This window comes from Drosophila melanogaster, chromosome 3R, assembly GCF_000001215.4.
Source record: "Drosophila melanogaster chromosome 3R".
In the NCBI taxonomy this organism is placed as follows: domain Eukaryota; kingdom Metazoa; phylum Arthropoda; class Insecta; order Diptera; family Drosophilidae; genus Drosophila; species Drosophila melanogaster.
This window is the reverse complement of record NT_033777.3, coordinates 19,003,286-19,024,069: the sequence shown is the minus strand read 5'-3', so window position 1 is coordinate 19,024,069 and position 20,784 is coordinate 19,003,286. Positions and strand designations below refer to the sequence as shown.

The 20,784-nt window shown below is 46.6% G+C and overlaps 2 protein-coding genes across 6 annotated transcripts in view; one reads left to right on the top strand and one right to left on the bottom strand.

Annotated features, from left to right (window-relative positions):
- The first annotated feature begins 39 nt into the window (after nucleotides 1-39).
- CG6005 (uncharacterized protein) lies at nucleotides 40-1,612 on the top strand. Of its 2 annotated transcripts, none has more exons than NM_001300471.1 (3): nucleotides 40-369; nucleotides 426-566; nucleotides 628-1,612. In NM_001300471.1, exons 1-3 carry the CDS (start codon nucleotides 126-128, stop codon nucleotides 1,215-1,217), a joined length of 975 nt encoding a protein of 324 aa, NP_001287400.1. In that variant the 5' UTR covers nucleotides 40-125; the 3' UTR covers nucleotides 1,218-1,612. The 2 variants fall into 2 exon arrangements, with proteins under 2 accessions (NP_001287400.1, NP_650771.1); NM_142514.2 differs by having other exon boundaries at nucleotides 628-1,469.
- Nucleotides 1,613-1,633: 21 nt separating this feature from the next.
- The window catches only part of gukh (GUK-holder), a 38,412-nt gene continuing 19,261 nt past the window's right edge, over nucleotides 1,634-20,784 (bottom strand). Inside the window, exons 2-6 of one of the 4 annotated variants that reach the window (NM_169845.2) lie at nucleotides 15,199-15,566; nucleotides 12,178-12,509; nucleotides 10,621-10,896; nucleotides 5,587-8,279; nucleotides 1,634-3,141 (exon numbers count right to left, since the gene is read on the bottom strand). In NM_169845.2, the coding sequence (NP_732393.1) occupies nucleotides 2,054-3,141; nucleotides 5,587-8,279; nucleotides 10,621-10,896; nucleotides 12,178-12,509; nucleotides 15,199-15,566 (4,757 nt within the window). In that variant the 3' untranslated portion in view covers nucleotides 1,634-2,053. Of the gene's footprint in view, nucleotides 3,142-4,155; nucleotides 8,280-10,620; nucleotides 10,897-12,177; nucleotides 12,510-15,198; nucleotides 15,567-20,784 lie in introns of those variants that run through there. The other 3 variants (NM_001032021.2, NM_169846.2, NM_001104364.2) reach the window with 3 other exon arrangements.

Genomic DNA, 20,784 nt, shown 5'->3' with positions numbered 1-20,784 from the left:
TTTCCTGACACCGAAATCTTCAGTCTGGCAACTCTGCCCCACCAGCTGTTCGTCTTCTTCTTTCTTCAAACTTTATTGTGAAACTTGTATAAAAATTAATAAGTTATTAAATAAAGAATCAAACGATGGCACAAGTCGCTTTTCTGGACAACCTGCTTAGGGAGTACCTAGTTTTTCGAGGTTTCTCCAGCACCTTGAAGGCCCTCGACTTGGAGCAGCGCACTGAGAAGGACCAGCACTTCCGTGCGGAACGAATTCTGGAGCAATTCAATAATGCTGTGCAAGCGTCTGACCTTCAGGCTCTCAGGAGTTTGTGGTTTCACCTGGACAACAACATATTTTCCAAGCTGGAGCATACGTATGCCGTTGGTAAGTTCTTTTTCTCCCACATGATGCCTTCAATTTAATTACTATTTGACATCCAGCTGTCAAGAAACTGGAAAACAGCCTCCTAAAATACTACCTGGTGACCGCCTACAGCAGCAATCGACCTGAGAAGGTGTCCGAGTTCTTTAACAAGTTGGCGGGCGATCTGCAGCAGCAAAGCGAGTGGAAGGATTGGTTCTGTAAATATCGTTTAAGAATACTTACCAATAACCTCTTTCAATAACCCCTGAATCTCTTTAGACTTTCCGTTTTGCAAGAATGCCGAGGAGTCGCCCACTTTTGCCCTGTTCTTCACCAAGCAATGGCAGGATACGTTGCTTCTGTCGCTGCGCAACTTCCTGACCACCGTATACCAGTGCCTGCCGCAGCCCACATTCGTGCGGGCGGAGCAGGAAGCGGCCCACATGCAGCGTCTCAGCGAAGACAACGCTGGGCTACGCACTCGGGTACTCAACTTGCAGCAGGAGCTGAACCAGATGACCCAGCAACAATCAGGAACTGCGGCCGCAAGCGGAAGTTCACTTGGCGGTGGGGTCGACAATGGAGCCCGCAGACGCAGCGTGTATCGCCAGCAGCAGAGCCTGAGCGACATTCTGCCTTTCGACATCAGTCCTCCCGGACACATAGTCGATGATTTCTGCATCATTGCTTCCGAGGCGAACAGCGTGAGCCAGGCCAGCGACGCACAGGCGCGCAGCCTTAAGCAGTTAATCCGTAATATTGGATCGGGCAGCTCGCCTGTGATGGGGCGCAAGGACCAGACAGCCAGTTCTCTGGGAGAAAAGTCCACCAAACGCAGGTCTGGCAGTCTGGGACGCAGTTGGATTTAGGAACCCACGTATGTAACTAAACAAACCCAAAAGTATTTTCCAAAAGGTAATCGCAAGTGTGTATTAGAAAGTTGATAGCTTCGAGATCAAAATTTAGTCCTTTAGTTTTAAAATTAGTTAATTCGTAGGCATTCCATATATTATACATTTTTGTCTACCCCTTTAAAACCGAATCATAAACGCTAAATACCCAAATATTTAATATTCATAAATATAGATAATATACACTAAAAATAAATGTCAAAGAAATTTAAACAAATGTCAATCTAAATTCTTGTTTAAAGGAGACTGAAAGGCAATAATCTATTCCTCTGATAAGTTGAGAAAGTAAACGATTTCTTTTGGAGCTATCACTATCTTTCCAAATTGTGTAGTCACAAATAAACCACCCAAATAAGATACGCCAGTAGCTTTCAAGTGTTATCTAATGTTTTTTCTTTTAATCAATAAGCGATTCTCATCAGTTCGTAGACGTACAAGTGTACTACAAAACAAAGAGCAATGCGTGTAGCGTAATACATAATTGCAATAAATAACGTAAAATTACAAATAAATATATTGTAGGTGTACAGACGATTCGTATTCGTGTATAAAACATCTCCGTTTATACAAGCAGCACAATTTAAAAAATACAGTTTATTGTATAAAGGTGTTGTGTATATATAGTGATATATGTATATGTTGCATAAAGTAGCATCGCTTCTGACTCGTTTCCGTCCGTCAATAAATGCAGTTTCGGCTTGGCTACGGAAGGGAATTGCTCATCTGATTATGGGTATCTTTTCTTATGGAATATGTATTATAGCTTGCGACAGCTAGAGTGGGTTAGACCCGCTCTACAACGCCGTTTCAAACGAGGGCAGCGGAGGATTCGCCACCGGAGCTGCCACGTACTTGTTGACGCCTTCGGTGCTGCCACCTCCGGCTGCTCCATTTGACCTGGCAAAGCTGGGCTTCAGCTCCCCGCGCATGAAATTGTTCTCCTCGGTTTGCAAAAAGAAGTTCCGCTTCAAGTCGAAGCTGGAGGGCACCGTTTCGCCCGCCTCGGAACTGGCTCGCGATCCTCCGCTGGTGTTGGAGTGATCCTCCTCGCTATTCGCCTCCGGAATCGTGGTGGACATGATGTCAGTTCGCGGTGGAGCCGCTGCAGCAGCCACCATATTCACGGGTCCTCGCATCTTTGGAGCAAAGGTCTTGGAGGGCGATCCAAACTGGCCTTGCCGAAGCATCCTCCGGTTGGCGAAAGTCTTGGGTGAGCCGCTCAGATCTAGCAGCTTTAGGCTGGTGTTGATCGTTGGTTTGCTTCCAGCTGATGCTACCTTCTGTCCAGGGCCACTGGGCTTTACAACGGGCGGCGTTGCGGTGGCTTGGGCTGGCTTCTTCAGCAGCTCCACGGCGGATACCTTCCTTTGGACCGGACTCGCCTTGGCGGACTTGGCCAGCAGCAGCTTCTTAAAGTCCATTAGCGTGGTCTTGCTTTGGCCAATGCGATCCGCACAGGTGTTGAGGCGTTCGGGTGCGTCATCGGTCCAGTTGCGGGATGGCTGCTTCATGGGGGGAAGTTGTGTGTTCTCCGAATCGCGTTCACCCTCTCCGCTCCTCGTGGGCGTGGAGGTGAGGAAGGCTCCCGAACGATTCCTTGGCACAATTGGCGATATGTTGCTCCTGTTGCCTTCCGCTGCTGTTGCCGCAGCAGCAGCCACTGGGCGTGGCAGTCGGTCGGCCCGTCGAATGGGCGTGGCGTAGAGGTCATCCCGGCAGGTCACGTTGCCAGCGGGCTGTGGCCTTGGCTGGCTGCGGCGATTCTGCAGTGTCCAATAGATGGGCGCACTGCGCTGGAAGGGCGTGGCAGTCGCATCTTCCTGTGGCTGGGTGCTCGGTGCTGGCTGCACTTGCTCATAGATATTAGAGAAACGTTGATACCCTGCGGATAGAAGAATGATTGCGCGGATTAGAGTCCATTCTCATTTTCGTAACCAATATTCCTCTTGAGATTAGTAAGCGGTTTCAAGTGCAGATCGTTAGGGCTATCAAATATAACAAGCGTTCGGGGCAAGCAGTTCCATACGTACCTGGGTCTTTCGGATGACATTACCTTGGTGTCCCAATCCCAAGTTCCAATGAACTGAGCGAATATTTACAAATACCAATTGGTGCATGGGTGCTGGGATGTATATTTGCGAGTGTGGTGGTGGTGGATGCTTAAATGCTTTTGGATGGGATGGTTCGACTGTAAGTATGGGGCTTCCTTTTACCGCGAACCAAATGCCAATGATAATGTCAATGCCGAATTTTCGTTTCGTTTCTTTTTTTCGTTTTTATTCTCGTATTTTAAACATTACTTACGATCGTTGGTAAATTGGATTTCGTTTATGGAATGTGGTTGAACTTAGCCAAGAACTTAACTTGTTTGGGCCATGTGCTAATCTTTCAGCTACTCGTGCAACTACAACTTATCATTCGTTAGTCGGACGGGGTGTGCAAAAAACAACTACTACTACTCTATAACATATACAAACACACACAAGCAATTTGGTTAAGAAAATGCAATAGAAGTCTTTTGCACGCCTCACACTCCGTATAATTTAGAAAAATGAGTAGGCAATTTTGAAATTAAAAACTCGAAAAATTAGCATCATAGTCGTGGAACTTAAACTTAAGTAATATTCGTTATAGTTGAGCTTTATGTGGATGTACAAGACGTGAACGGTGCAAAAAACTTTACAAAATTTACAATAATCATGTGTTGGTTTATGTTAATTATAATTAGTTACAAACATACTTATGGGTAAACAATTAACACGTATTATTCACTAATTCTAATGTTAAGAACAAAACACATAACTAATTAAACGAGCATAAGTCGGTGGAGAAAATTAAAAACGAAAGGCAATAATACTTTGTTTATACACACGCTGGGATTTAAAAACAAAACCTTGTGAGTAAGAATATGTTTAGTGTATATTTCAGTTCCGTATAACGTTATTGGAGTACAAACTGTATAAACAGCGCAGGTTATTAAATTTCGAAAGCCAGCTGGTTTATATGTATGTAAGTATAATTATGCATGTGTGTATTTCAGGGAAATTAACTTTTAAATAGGAGCCCAGCTTGGAGCATATCAAGTGTGAACATTGAACCCCAGGACAGGACCATCAGATCCCCCGCCATATCTTGGCCCATTGAACACGCACAGTTCTGGCCAAGTGCATGCAACTTTAATGAGGCCCACACACTACATCACTACATGGGTGGCTAAAGGGTCCGGCGCTCCTTTGAGCCGTGCCAATCTCGGCAATTAGGGTTTTGTGTGGGTGGTAGTGTTTGCTCAAGAGTCGACCAGGACGGTCTAACTACCATATCTCGGTAACCTCGAATTTCTGTAGAATGCGCTGGCGACGGTTGCCGTTCTCATCGCTGGGCAGGATGATTTTGAACGGGCGCAGCAGCACACTGTCCACAAAGGACTTGTGGTACTTTGGGGCTGGCAGGGACTGGGACAGAGGCGGGGCCAACTCCTCCTCGTCATCCTCCGATTCGGAATCTGAGGAGTTTGAGGCGTTCTTGTCTGGCCTTTGTTCAGGCGAAGCTACGGACAACAGGGCTGGTGAGTCATCAAAGTTCTCGAGCGACTTGTTCTTCAGATAGGAGGAATCGTTACCCGTGGTTAACGACAGCGAGAACTCGTCCACCAGGCGCTCAAAGGACTTGGCTATCCGCCGCTCCCCGCCAGGTGAGTGGGTGTTGGTGGGCAGGTGGTTGCTCAGGTTGCGCAGCCTAAGGGAACTTGTTGCGTGCTGCTGATGCACGGAACTTAGGGGCATTGCACCCGAACTAGGTGCTCTCTCGGAGCCGAAGGACACGGAGAGATTCTCCTTGTTCATCTCCAGTTTGAGCTCATCGTTGGCCAACCGGTAGCTGTTGTTCCGCTTGAGTGCGGTGCGCGGCTGGCCGGGATTGCCAGCGATGGAAAAGTGCAGCGCAATTGGGTCAATCGATAGGGGCTTGGTGGGGTGCTGTTTGTCGTTAACTTTCGCCCTCGGCGGAAGGGGTGGCCCTTGCTGTTCCCCCATTTCGAACGCATCCCCCAGGGTGGTAGTTTCCATTTCAACAACCCTCACTTTCGACTCGCCATCTTTGGGGTTCTGATTTGGATGCTGGGGCTGATGCTCCCTTACACTTGATATGCTGCCCGCTGACTTGGTGGCTATGTGGTGATTAAGGGTGCTCTTGGCAGACGTTTCAGTGGTGGCAGTGTTATTTACAGGGAAACCGGATGCAGATAAGGATAGGGATTCGGATTGAGATTTAGTTGTGGGTAAGCAAGCTGAGGGGCGGCTGCTGGCTGACGGGAGCCGCTCTGGCTTACCTTCTTCACCGGATTGACCCGATGCCGATGAGGAGGAACTGGTGGCTGTGGAGCCCGTCGAAGAATTGGACTTGCCCGACGGCGAGGGCATCATCAGATTGGCCACGGGTGCGGCAATGGTCTCGTAGAAGGGATTTGTTCGGTTGGCCAGCAGTTGTTTCTGGTCCTGGTAGCTGGTTGCCTGGTAGGTTGCCATTTCGCTGACGTTCCTGCTGAGCGGGGATTTGGCCACAATGGGCCTCACGTTGGCCACCTTGCGATTGCCAGAGATTAATCCGCCGCTGGTGAGCAGTAGGAGCTTGGCGCTCTTGGTACTGCTAATGGCTCCTGATGCTGCTGATGGATCCTGTGACGATGCTATTGCCGCCGCTGCACTTTCAGCACTGTGGAGCGCACTTTCGGTTTCCTTCACGTACGGCCCAGGTGCGAAGGTGGTGTGTGCACCCTTGCGCCGCTTCAGACTGTCGGAGTCGTAGACCAATTTCCCCTCGGCATTCGGGCGCAGTCGACGATTTGCCGCCGATGCGAGCGGCTTCTCTTCGCTCAATTCGCCGATTTCCGCGTACATGGGCACCCCATCGCCCACCCCCTGCGTCCTGCCGCCGAGGGGTAGTGGTGGTGGTTGGGACGTCGCAGCTGCCGGCTCGACGGGCAGCTGTTGTTGTGCGCAGGACTCGCTCTCCGCTGCAGGAGCGGATCTCGACGAGACCGCGTGCCGACGCAAGTGCTGTGGCAGCTCGTTTAGCGAAACGTACTCGGAAACGGCAGACGTCGATGGTTCAACCCTCTTGGAAACTATGTCATTGGAATAGTATATACCCATTCCCGTGTTACGTCGCCCAATGTTCTTGTTGTTGTTGTTGTTGTTGCTGATGTCTGCTATGGTGACGTACTCGCCGGCCAAATCGTAAAGCTCATCGTCATTCACGGCACTCGAGTTGGCGGGCTTGGGTTGCATTTGATTCTTGGCCGGAGAGCTTTTGCCCGGAACCAGTTTCACCCTCAGTTTCTCGAACATCCCGCTCAGCGCTTTCGTGGGCGTCTGCTTCAGTTCGTTTAGGTTGTGGTCCTTGCTATTCGTGGGCGTCTTTTGCTCCGCCTCATCCTCGTCCTGCTCCCCGTGCTCCACATCGATGGTGAGACTGGTGAGCGTGCGATTCGGATCATTGGTCTGGTGCTCATCGTCGTCACTCGTTGTGGGCGTAATGATGCACATCGAGGGTATTCTCTTGGAGGTGAGGGCCGTCTTCTGCTTGATCCGCTCTATGCGTTCCACGCCCTCCAGATCGGAGCTCTCGGAGAACTCAAGCTGCTGTTGCTGATCCTGGTCCTGCTGGTCATCCTTCTCCGTCACTTCACCACCTGCCTTGGTTGGCGACATCTTGACATTCCTCTTGATAGTTCCCGTGCGCTCCAGAGTGCTTCCGATGGTACTGCTGCTGTAGCTCCTCTCCAGCGTGCTGCTGCTGGCACTGGTGCTCTGGCTCCGGCTCTGACCACTGTGCTTGCCCAGCGAGCTACTCCGCTCGGGCACATCCGGCCCAGAGGCGGCACCGCTCATCAGAGCTGTGCACACGGTGCCCGCGGAGCTCGTTGTCGTGGAGGTGGATCCTCTGCCGAACAGCTCATACTCGCTCTCCGCATTGAGCACTGTTTGATTGGACTGGCTACCGAAGGAGTAGCTGCTGGTGTGCAGGCTCGTCTGGAGCGGGGTACCGGGCATCACGGATGGCTCCTCTTCCTTCAGCGTTCGAAGACCGCTGTCCATGTGGAAGGATGTGTAGTAGCCCTCTGTGTCGCAGCTGTAAGCGGAACTTGTCTCATCATCTAGGTGACCTGGATAGGCACCTGCCTCCGCCTGCAGTTCCGGCGTGGCAGTGCCCTCACTCGTCACACTGCTGGAGGCGGAGGTGTTCAGGAATCTCCTTCTGCTCAGCATGGAGGATGGTGGGCCACTGCCCGCTCCTCCTGGCTGAAAACTGGATACATTTAACGATGTACTCGAGGCACTCGACTTCGGCTGCATGGTGATCTCGCTGCCAATGGAGGCGCGTCCCGATTCCGAGCTGGCACTCCAGTTGCCGCTTGAGGAATGCGGCTGCTCCTCCTTGCCAGCCAGTGCATGTAGACCGTTTCGTCGCTGCCTGTTCAGAGTGGCTGTTTCCCGCATCTTTACATGGGCCGCTGCCATCGGTCCGGATGATAATTGCAGTCTGCCCCTGAGCTGGCCACTGCTGGACACACTAATGCTCTTCTCCGAGGAGGAATACGAGGGCTTTCGTTCGTGCGAAAACCGAGATTCACTCTTCTGGGCCACCAGATGATGCACCACGCATTCGTCGTCGATGTCGCGTTTGGAATTGTCGCCCGCCGGCGAACCATGATGGCTGTCCGCCTTCTCCGCGGAACTGTTCTGGGAGCTGCAGCCGCTGGTGTCCAACTGGTCGCCCAGTTCGCCGGTACGATGCATGAACTTGAAGCGGTTGCGACCCCACTGCTTCAGGGAATTCAGCCGGGTGAGGGTGCTCTTTCCCTTGTCGTAGGGCAAGGCAGCAGATTCCTTTTTTAATATGTCACTGGACTTGCTGCGTCCGAACTTCTTGGACTTCTTGGCATCCGACGAGGTGGTCTCCGCCTGCTGAGCTGGAGCCACCGGAGATGTGGCATTTGAGGCATTCTTGGACTCCCCATTGCTGTTTACATGGTGGAATTTTTTTTTGTGGAATATTTGTTTGTTCGTTTGTGCAAATATGTATTGTGTTTAGGAGAGAACATAAAAGAGAAAATATGTTTGGTATTTGGTTAGCATTTTTGGTAATGATGGATGGACATGTGCCAGTGAAGAGATGAAGAGGGGCAGAGCGATAGAGACAGAGAGTGAGTGACAGAGAGAGGGAGAGAGAGAGAGAGTGAGTAGTACAGATTTGCCTTCCTCGTGAAAATTATTGTGAGCAATTTTCAGACATGATGTTTGATTTCGATTTTGATTTGGGTTTTAATTTATGGTTCTGGTTAATTTCACGCACGCACACACAGATGCAAAATACACGACGTGCCTGGGGCTAAAAACAACAATAACAACAACAGACTGAGAACTAATTAATGGCGCAGTTCAAAGTTTAATTTTCCCAAATACATTTATATTTTTCCATTTTCATCTTCCCCCACGCTGCTGCGGCTGTTCAGTGGATTATTAAAGGCGATTACAACATCTAAGTTTTCGAGTGGGTAAATTCTCCCGGAATTCTTTCCCCACAAAAGTGTGTTGCATGCTGGGAGCGATCGGGAAGTGGAGAGGCACTATATTGGCGATAAGATTCTGGGCCAGCAAACAACTTGAATCAGGGGGATTTCGGTGATTTAAAGAGGGGCGGGTGCCCAAAGTGCAGTCATTGCTAAAACATTTCCACTGTATCTCAGTAAACAGAAAGAAACCCCTTTTGAATTTATTAAAAATATTTAATATTATTTGAGTAACTTACATCTTTAGAGGTAATCGAAAGCAAGTTTAAATCAAGGCGTTTCTGATATATAAGAAAATTGGGGGTTCAACAATTGTTTTTCTATAATTTAGAGCATTTCTCTTTGTGTACAAACAGAAATAAACAATCACGAAATGCACTTACAGTTTGGCAGCCACTGGACAGGGCTCAACGTTTTCGCTGTGCTCCGCTTTTTCGACTGCTGATCGCACAGATATCGAACAGCATTGACATAATGGGGCACCCGTACATACATACATACATATATGTATGTAGTGAGTTGGGGTTTCAAGTTGCACATATACTCTATATAGTATGTAGAACGCAGTCAAATGGAATGACGCCGTCGCCGAGTTGGGGACTGAGTTTGAGTTGGAGTTGGTGGGCAGACGCCAACCGAAAGTCGGGCCAACAAAACAAAATAAGATTTATGAAACTTTTAGCAAAAGGCGTCGTGTGTGCCATTTGAAAAGCACAGGAAAAGCAGAAAAGCAGTGAGCCCAAGTAAAACAAACCCAAAACATTTCGTATGTTGCTGGTGTTGCCGGGGGGGGCACGGTTAGCCTTTGGGTCTTGGCAGAGCAAATCCTACGGAACCAGCCTCTCGCATGATTTATGCTGATGATGCACCAGAAATGGCCGAGAGTGGGCCGCCTGACTGACAGAATGGGCCAACAACCTAGAGTCGAGTGCTGCATGCTGCATGTCGCATGTTGCTGGCAACAAATGTTGCCGACGTGTGTGGGTGGTTCGCGACCAGGATAACAATGCGGGGGCGGCGAAAGGGTGGGTGTCTCGGATGGATCATGAAATGTATGACTGTGTGTATGTGTGTGTTAAGAGAATATTATTGTATTTTTGTGGCTGCTGAAAATTGTTTAATTTGTTAGGCTGTTTTGCAAATTCGCTTTTGAAAATCATCCAAAAAGGCTTTAGTTTCCGCTGCCGAATCGGTTTCGAACTTAATTTCGCAAAAAAGGCGGCTGAAAATTTGAATTTGGCTAGAGTTTCTAATTACGTATAGCTAGCTAATAACACAATTTATTTACAATTTTCTTTGTACAACATTCAGTTTTTTTTTTTTAGTTTTTAATCGTGATTTAGAGACATTCAGTTGGTGGCATGCAATTTGTGCTGCTAATTGGGTAAACAATATATATACGCTAATAGTTAATGGCGCAAAACATCGATTTGTACACTCGGCCAGGCATTTGTTTAAACAATAAAAGGGCGCAATTAAAGTACACGAAATTAGGCAAACGAAGAAAACTAAACAGCATAACAAATCGTTCAGCTAACTGGGCTGATCACAATAATCTCATAAGAAAATGCAATTGAGAATAGGTCGGATAATACGAGTATATGGGAAGAATCTCTGGACAGATCCGCAAGAATCTCTCCAGGGTGTATGTACACATGGTTATACGAGTTTAGTATGCCCTTTGTACAGTTCGATAGGCGAACGAAGGTGGGAAAGGAGGGAACAGGTGACACCTGTCCATGTGGGAGCACATATAGACAGATAGATCGGTAGATAGACACGATTACATACCCATTAGCCGCATCCTGGATCTCCTTCTGATCGATTCCGGCTATCGTGTTCCGCCGCTTTCCGCGCACCTTGCGCGATCTTGACCTCCGGCTCACCGTCTGCACATTGTCGTCCAGGTTGTTGCCCTCCGTTTGGCCGGCGTTCTCCGGCGATGTGCTGCTCGAGGATCCGGCGGTGGCGCCACCTGCGTATCCTCCACTGGTCGACTTGCGAGCCGCACACATCCGCTGGAAGTGCTTACCGCTGGTGTTCACCGAAATCACTTCGGCGGGGTATCTGTTGTGGGCGGAAGAATGTGTAGATCGTTTAGAAACTCAATCAATCATGCTTTGAAAATGATATATGGTAGAGGATTATATAATCCATAAGATCTGCCCTAAAAACTCTCTGGTACGAAAAATGCAGTTGTGCAATGTGGTTTCAGCACCACTAGTTGGATTTGAATTGAAATATTCTCAAAAAGATAATAAGTTTTAACTGTAATTTCGCTTAAAAATCATTCGCATATCATAAATATAAGGCTTAGAAGGTCAAAGCATTTTGAGCATTAAATACATATTTATGTTCTTTAAATCTTCTGGCTTCTGTGTTAGTCTGTTTACCGAAAAAAACTGGATTTGAAATACTTATAATGAGTTTAAAAACATAATTTATTGAAAATAATTCCTATACTTTTAATGAAGAATATGTTTCATTATAATATTTAGCACGTTTTTGAGTTATGCAAAGCGGTGCAGATATTTTTCTGAGTGCCTGCAGATGTTGTTGTGATCGATCTGATGGCGGAATGGGAACCTCGCGCAGTTTGAAGTGCACTTTTGTGGTAATCCAAACAACAATTTGTTTACGCTTTAATACCAACCAGCCCAGCCAACCACATTTTTTGTGCTCCAAATCGGTGGAGCGTGAATACGGCTCGTATGTGGCTGCTCCATTTCGGAGTTTAAAAAGCCGAACAAATGAGCCATGGCCGGGATGGAGATGGCGATGGAAATCGGTGGAGGGGTGTGTCCGTGGATCCAATGGATCCAATGGTTGAGCGAAGGAGAGTGGGGCCGGGTCGGCGACACTTGCATAATTGTGTGGCCGCATTGTAAATATTCATACGTAATTGAATTAATTTATTTAAGCATTTTTTGTTTTCGACCGATGCGCTCGATGAGCAAACATCTCGTGCTCCAAACGCAGACAATTGAACGTTGGAAAAATGTATAGCTATGCGAGCCATGCTGTTAATAGCTATTCTTTTTTGTGCGTCATGAAACAGAAAACAAACAATAGTTGCCGCGAAATTTGCATAAAAAACCCATTAAAATCATGTTTAAAATTGGAAAAAAAAAGAGGAAAAAACAATGTGCCAGATCTCATAAAACTGTACGTGAAGTAAGGCACAGTGAATCTCAAACTGTTGCACGTTAAGTTTAGGAGAATAATTATTACGAATTTTATACTTTGAGATTCCTGAATTTCACAGTAGTTGTTCTACCTAGTTTTTAAGCGTATTTTGCTTAATGTGTATATATATCCAAATTTTAGGTTATTATTTAAATTACTCACTTTAAGGCAATCTGCTTGGTCTGTTCTTCGGGTGAAGGCAATCGATGATTCAAAGGCACGTCTTTATTAATATCGTTCGGGATGAGGGCTTGCGTGTGGTGGTTGTGCCGGGAGCTGTCCGCCGCCTGGCTCAGATTCTGGGCGTAGAGGGCATCGACGGCATCGGCGGATAGGACGGACGGTGACAGCGCCGGGGTCAGGATGCCATTCTCGCCGATGGCCAGCGATGTGCTCACCGAGGTGTCCACGTGATGCATGCAATCCGGCGTGACGGTGACATCACCCAGCGCCTCGCTGGACGTCCACTTCCGCAAATCCTCAATGGCAGCGGGCTGAAAGGGATGCAAGGAGGGAGGAAAGAGTTGAAACATCGCCATAATTAGAGGCAGTTGGCATGCAAAATTAATGTTTTATGATCCACGTATGTATGCTTCATGTTCCGGCGGACAGGTCCTTAATTAGCCGCACAAGAGAGCAGCCTGTCACGAATATATCCCATATCCCTTTATGGCAAATGTGTGTTTGCTATGTTTGCGCAGACATTCTCTAATGCTTTCCGCAAACTGGGACAAGTCACGCGATTTTGAAATCTGACAAAAATGTAACACGCGTCCTACACTTTGTTACGAAAGCGAAAATCAATCAGATTAATTAAAAACAATAAAGGGAAACCATTTTCGGTAGATGGTCGATGCCATAACAGCTTTGGTCTAGTTACAAAACCAATATTGGTATCTACTGAATTCTAGTTGTCCAAACAAACAGAGGATTCGAAAACCCAAAACATTTTATTTTACAAATACCAACATGAATACAAACAATTAGGCAGTACAATTATTTAAAATGGTTGTTTTTTTCTATTTGCTTTTGACACACACCACATTCCCCAGATTCGGATTGTCTGCTGGTCTAAAGTGAATTACGCTCATAAAAAAATAAGAAAAAAGCGCAATCGTTTCATTTGATTTTCGATTCGATTGCTTGTATCAATTGTAACAATTGAAAAATAACTGTGGATGGAGGAGCTAGCTTACATTGTGCCCCAACTCAGCAGTTTTTCATCCCCCAAAAAATTTCGAAAATTACACCCACCCACACCATGGAAAATCTACATAAAAACACACTTGAGCTAGATTTCCAATGGCCAAAGTGAGGCAGTTTAGGCCATAAAGAAATGCCTGAATCCGACAATGAGTCTGGGCTTTGGCTCTTTCTCCTTTCTTTTGAGAGCAGCAGCCAGCCAAATTCTTTTTTGCGGCTCTTTTTCCATCAATGGACGAAGCGAAGCAAATGTGTCCAACTTTGAACGATAAAATATTTGCACATAAATGTCGAGCCGTATATAATAATGCAATTTAAGTGCCGTCAAGACGGCAAATACGGCAACAACAACGACAGCGAGAGCCGCCCAAATGGGCCATCTTTGAGATAGTGGCTGCCGTAACCAATAAACCGCAGAGCGCTAATGGCCAGGCCGTCGTCTTTGGAGCTGAACTCCTGTCTGGATCTCGTTGGGCATCACTTCGGAACCTCTTTTGGGGTGTATCGGAGCGGAAGACTGAGGCCAACTAACGTCAAACGCAATGCGAAAAGGATTAAAAGTCATTTTATTAAGAAGCAGTCGACAGAATGGAGCTAAAAGTCGATTGCAGCTGGCAAAAACAAAGATGAGAAAAAAACAAAAAATGAGGATAGCTGGCGACAGTCGACAGTCGACAGTCGACTGGGATTGACAACCGGCGTTGTTTTTGCCAAAACAAGTTTGGCAACCTATTGAACAGGGATCCAAGTTGTCGTCGTCGTCGTCGCCGTCGCAGCGATTTTCCTGCTGCTGCTGTTGGTATTCTGCAGAGTTACTGTTGGTTGCCATTGGCATCATCGCCGTCTGCAGATATTGGCCATTGGCTGTTTGTCTTTGCGCAGCTTATCTAATGGCCCGGCTAAAAGATAAACAAGAGACGACGGCGACGACGACGACGACAAAGAAGGATTCGGAGACCAAATGGGTCGACTGCGCGGAGCGCGTTAGCTCAAATTAACTGAAATTTTCTGATAGCACATCGAATTACTAGGCGAAATAAACGAAGAAAATCTCCTTAATACCTAAATCTTTTTTATCAATGCAAATTGCTGGCGACTAAATTGTTTGGTGGATAAGGATAATCTAATCCTGTTTTCAATTAAGTGATACTTTTTAAATGGATTCAACCACGATTTAAGAGCCACACCTAAAAATGCTATACTTGAACCTTTAATTACCACCCAAAAGCTTTCTGGTTTTTAGTACCAAGACTGATTGCCAATTTAATATAGTTTCCCACTGTCTTACATAATTACCCCAGCAGTGTCTAATTAAGATGCCCCAATTAAACTGCCAAGATTCAATGGATTTGTCCAGCCCAAGCGCAGACTGCAAAATCTTCCCTAACGACTGCATCATAGTTTGCCAAGCGACGATGGCGTGGGTCGTCAGTTGGGCAATTAAAACGAGTCAACTAACTCGAAATGATTTGCAGCGCCGTTGATGGAGTCATGCCATGAGCTGCTCCTCGTTGGCCATTAGCAAACTGCAGATAGGCGATGTTTGATGGAGTTGTGACCGAGGCGTGTGTGTGGTCTTTGTTCCCGTTGCCGTTCTGCCCGTCATCATCATCATCAGCACCAAAGAGCCATGACAATGATTGGGTGGCCGTGCGGTCTATGTGGAGCAAATGTTTGGACGACAGTTGGCCGGCGATAGCAAAAAGGGGGGGTTTTAGGCATTAGCTTTCAGAGGCAAACCAGCTGGTGAATGGAAGGAAGTGCCAGCCGCACAGCCGCACAGAGACCACACACATGAGGTCGTCGTAGTTTGATTTTTTTTGGGGTGGTCGTCGTTCCGTTCAGCAAACGTATTATTTATGCATGATGCATAACTGCGGATGGTGTTACCTGCAGCCAGAAACTAGCCACTAACGGTTACCAGTTAACTTGGAAACCAAAACCAGTTAACCCGGAAAAATGCTTGGTTAAAATACTCACCAGTCGGATCTCGATCTCGGCATCGATGCGCGTGCGCAGCTTGCGGTTGGCATTGCCAAAGTCCGACACGCACAGCAGATGATCCTCCGTGTCCGTGGATCCATTTAGTTGTAGAACTTCGTGATCGCTGGACAGAACCTCACCGTTGAAGGAGATGGAACGGGACGGGATCAGCGACTGCGAGTGCGCCAAGGAGGCGAGGGCAGTCGCAGTGGCTCCGGTGGCCACCGGCAGCTCCTTACCAGCCTCCGTGTAAAGCTGCCGGACGCTCAGAGGTCTGGTCTCGCCTGTAAAGAGCTCCTGCTGGAATGACTTGTCCGTCTCGAAGTGGTGTTTGCGCTGTGCGAAGGTGAGCAGGTCGCTTTCAGCTGAAATCGAAAAGAAAGAATTCAAATTACAATGGGCATGTTTCGAATGTTATTAACTAAATCTAATTGCTCGAATTCTTTCAGTGTGGTCTCTTTATAGAATTCCTATACAAAGTGCTTTCGTCTTAAATTCAGATTTCCGTTCTTGCAGCCTTTTCCCGAGTGCAACTAATCTGTTTTCATTAATCCACGACGAGATCAGAGACGGCTCTCATCTCATGTTATTTAATTCCGGCATCGATCACTATCATCAGCAGATAATCAAAGAGCTTTTCATGTAATCTAATAGAAACAGCATGCCCGCCCATCTGCGTGCTTGTTCGCTCCAGTTTGTCCATCCACTGGATGTGCCCCAAAGGGGAAATGGAAAATGGCCAAGCCCATTCCACCCATCGATTCAGTTTCAATTTAGCCCACATGGCGATCGTATTTTTCGCCTCCGATTTTGCAGTCTGTAAACAAAGGAAGCAAAAACAAGGCGATGCCGCAAATAAATCAACGCGAAAATTAATAGAGTGGAAAAATCGGCACAGAGCAAGGACACAGCACTTAACTGGTGAAAAAAAATCAGAATTATCATTACGAGAAAAAATGAATGCCAGGAAGAATTGTAATTAACTTTAATAACCCGGCCACATGCCACGAAGCTGGTGCTCCTGCAACATGCATATTTTATTCTCTCGGCACTGGTGACCAGTTTGTGGACATGAAGGGAGTGAGTTTGGAAGGCCCCGGCGACCGTTTGTCTTTCTGGCTGTCTGCACTTTTTGCATTTAATAGGCCGCCATGTGGACTTGGTCGGTAATGAAAACAAAGCCCGGGGAGCAGCAACTACCAGGAAGCAGAAGTAGCAGAAGCTGCAGCAGAAGCATCCACTCGTAGATTAACAAGCCCAGAGCAAAGTCACTTGACATGGCCATAGAATGGAGACGGTGCAAGCGGGGTATGGACTTACAGAGTTGGAGGAGACATGGCTGGACCGCTGCCAGGAAAAAAAAAACAAAAAAAAACTGGAGATGGTCTAGAGAAACGGCGGCAACCTAGCGCTAAATTCAGGCAATTTTATGGCATTGGGTCCGCATTTTGACGTTCTGTGCGCCACTGGAAGACGCATGGTTCTGAATCTCTCGATCCGAGATTCGGGGGGACAGAAAGCAATGCCAGCAGCAATGCGCCGCCTCTTTCCCCATTAGCCATTTCAAGTGCGCAGACATTGGCACGCACAGAATCTCCATCCCCATCTCAGCACCAATCCCGCTGACCCCTGCCAGCCGAGATGCGAAAATAAGAGGCACTCAAAATAAACAAAAACTCCTCGGCATTGGCTGTTAATTTCGGCCAAATGCGAAATTCAATTAAGCATGCTCAGGTGCAACTCGGGCTGCAACTCCTTTTATTCCCTGCCTGTCGGCCAAACGGAAGCTGACAGCAGCCGTCGCCGGAAATGGCAAATTAACTTGGCAAAAATTATTATTTTCCTCAAAATACGCTCGGAGGGCCAAGGATGCCAAGGGAAACCGGGGGCGTCGTCACGTCTGGGTGACGACCATGGTCATGGCTGCCATTGCACATTATTTGTGAGTCATGTGCGCAGGAATGTCTGTGTACATAAACTTATGTACACAAAGCCATGCCATGTAGGCTGGGCCAGATAGCAATCGTTGCCCACAGAGATTGCCACAAATCCCGTCTGGAGATTGCCTTAAACTATTTCCATGCCGCTTGGATGGAGATCATAGCCTGGCCCAAGCCACAATTATGGTAGTACATGGCATGAGCCCTCTATATGGCTATTATACACTTTTATGGCGATTTAGCCGTTATCCAACGACAATTGTCAAACATGTTCGAAGTGATTTGTGGTCGAATTGGACCAGGTCGAACAGAAAATACTCTAAATGCTGCCAAGTAACTGGTAGAAAGTATTATTATTCCTATATATATTAAAGTATTGGATACAGAAGTTGGATTACACAATGTCTTATATTTTTCTTTATTAACCTTTAAGTGGGTTTTTAATACGAATTTGTACAATATTTATTCGAATAACTCTTTGTGTGTTAAATGCCAGCTTTGTTGGCCATATTTGCATACCCCAACGAGATCATCCACATGGGCATATCGGATTACCACGCTGTTTGTAACTTGGCGCCTGCCTTCTGTTCTGTTGACATCCCTCGATTGTCATGTCAAATGCGATGAAATTTATAGGAGGCCGCAAATCAAAATGCCCCCGGAATCCCCTCCTGAATTCAATCCGACTAACGCCCGATGAAAAACCAATAAGCCCAGAGCCAATATATCAAAAGTGCATTTGCCAAGGCCCAGGCCACATTGACACGTATGGAGCAATGCTCTGTGACGGCATATACTCCATCCAAGTCGTGTGTGACTGTTGCAAGTAAAGCCGCAAGTAAATGAGATTTACACAAGATGTTGGCCAACTAGAGAGAACGGTACAGAGTACCCAGCGGGCCAGCTGCTGCTCCTAAGTGCGGCGGTGCTGGTTCTTTTTAGCACAATTTTTACCCTGGCCATAAATTGACGCCCAGAGAGACGCCGGTACGTGCAGCATAAAAGCTCCGCCGGCACGTCGGCATCCACGAATGGCTATATATGGTGCATACATATATGTATGCTGTATCTAGCAGATACAATCTGTCATAGACTAACGCGTTCCGTAGCATAATTTGCACAAAACGAGTTCTAAGGGGGCGGAGTGGGTACCACTTCCACTAATACTATGCCAGTCGATGGCGATAATGTCTTGGGCAATAAATGATTTATAAGCCATCGCCGTGGCCGCCTTAATTACGCTGATTGCACCAGGTTAGAGTTCAATATCCTCGATTTTCGTTTTTCTGCTCAGCTCATTTCCCCAGCCGAAAACAATTGCATCGAGTGCCGGCAGTCGGGAGTAAGTTGCTCCATGGTTCAGAGACTGGAGGCTCCTTCAATCAGTTGACTGACCACTTTAATTTAATTATTTAAAGCGAAAACAATTGCAGGCGCAGCCAGGCAAATTAAAGACTGAGAGCTGCCCTTGGCCCTGCGATTCTTTCTGGCTGACAGCCAGACACGGACCATGGATATCAGTACTCCATGTTCCGAGCTCCAAGTAAAGCAATTAAGGGTCACATTTGGGGTCTGGCCCCCAGGGGGGCAAACGGGAAATGAAGGTCCTGCGACATCCGATGCGATAAAAATGAAAGCCAAGTGATAAATTAATTATGTAGAAAAAAGGAAGCGCGAGAAAAGAAACGTAAGTTGAAACTGCAGAGGAATGAATGCTACTTTGAGTAGCAAAAACATATAAAATATGCATATAAAGCTTAATATTTAAAGAATAAATTCCATTTTATATGAGCATCTGCAAGATTTATTCGTTCAGTTTTAGGGATAACACCTAAAGTCTTGGAAAATGATGTAGGACATCCATCAAAACGAAGCCTCTTTTTTTTCGCGTCTGTTTTTATAAGTCCAAGTACTGATAACCTTTGTGGTTAATTTATCAAAGGAACGAAAGAAAACACTTTGCATTTTGTATAACACCAAAGCTCAAAGCGGAAAAAGCAGTGCGCTTATCACCGACAATTTTCAGCATTCTGCTGCGAGATGATGATTTATGAGGAAAGATTTTGTCAGGGCGAGAAAAGCTTAAAGCCACGAACGGAAAATGTGTTCTGCACCCAAAAACTGCAAAATAAACAAATACACATTGCGGAACACACACATATCCATCCCCATACGTAATAAGCAGCCAGCCAGATGGGTGGGCATGTGTGATATGGCAGACGTACTCGTAGTCACATGTGCTTTATGGCCAAAAGTTTTTGCTTTCGGATTTACTCGGATGGCTTTGCTATTTTAGGTTGTATTTTAGCAAATTTTCGGCAAGCGGCAAACAAAGGCCACCGCCACATTTTGGGGCGCCACAAGCGCATAAATTGTAGAGTCCGACAACAACAGCTAGACAAATTTATGCAATACCCTCGGGTTTTCCCAGGCGATGAGGAAAATGGGCGGCATTCATACGCCAAGCAATCAACGGGCAAATGTTGCACGTAATGCGACAGTAAAAATGTTGCCAGCAGAGGAAAAAAAAAAGTCACAGCAAAATGTTGACAGAAATGGCAAATAAAATTGGATTCGCTCGTTGCTCTTTCGACTGCAAAATCTCATTAAACGGGCTGCTAAGTCCCATATGCGTATCACATTCTTCTTTCATTTCGGCGAAGACACAGGCTGCGACTTGAGTTCTCCAGCTGCACTATTAAAACTGATTTATGCCCTGCTGCAAAACCTCTATCAATCCAAAAGCAGGCCGACACACCCACGCGAACGCGCATTGCCAATAAAAGTGGGCAAGTCACGTGATTCTGATTTGCCAAGCCCATACGGTTACGGGCCATAAAAGGTCAATGTGGTCGCCGGGCGAGGGTGAGGAGAGTGGATTGGGTTGGATTGGGAGAAAGTGAGTAAGCCTGGCCAGGACTAATGATCTGAATTATGTGCGAGGGTGAACTCTTTTCATTAGGTCTCCCGATGACAGATAACGCACGATTCATCGGGCTTAAAGAGGATTAAAGATTGAAGTGATGCGAAATGCTGCCACGTCCTTTTCAGGCATATCAAAAATAGTTACGAAGAATTATCCCCAGCTTATGGGTAATCTGTGGCTATAAGCTGATTCAAAAAAGACACCTGTCCCTAAATAATATTTATGAAAATATTTACAAATGAATATATAGCTGTGTGCCTTGTTTTTGTTTTCATAAGGATTATAAGTTCAAATAATGGAAACCATTTAATGCGATCTTTTGATTGATACAGTTTATTTTGCACGCAGTTTCTAAGGAAATGAATAGCACTAAAGCAACATTGTGTCGACTTGCGATGATTCATTCATTTTAAGTTACAACTCACGAAACTATCGATGACAGCTTCGCGCTGTTTTAATTAAGCTCGTTATTTTTTTTTAGGCTGACAACTTGGCTTTTATTTAAATTAATTGACCCCGGAGCACTTGACGTGATAGCAATTAGCGTATTTTTTGTCTTCGCCCCATTTTGCGCTCCAATTAATAAGACTTCGAGACGGGCTTTTGGGTTGATTAAGTAAGACTTGACTTCCGCCAGGGCTTAATTATGAAACGGCTTTCAGCGGCGGGTTGAATGGGGGGGAGGGGTTTTCTGACTTTATGACTTTACGGCCATGT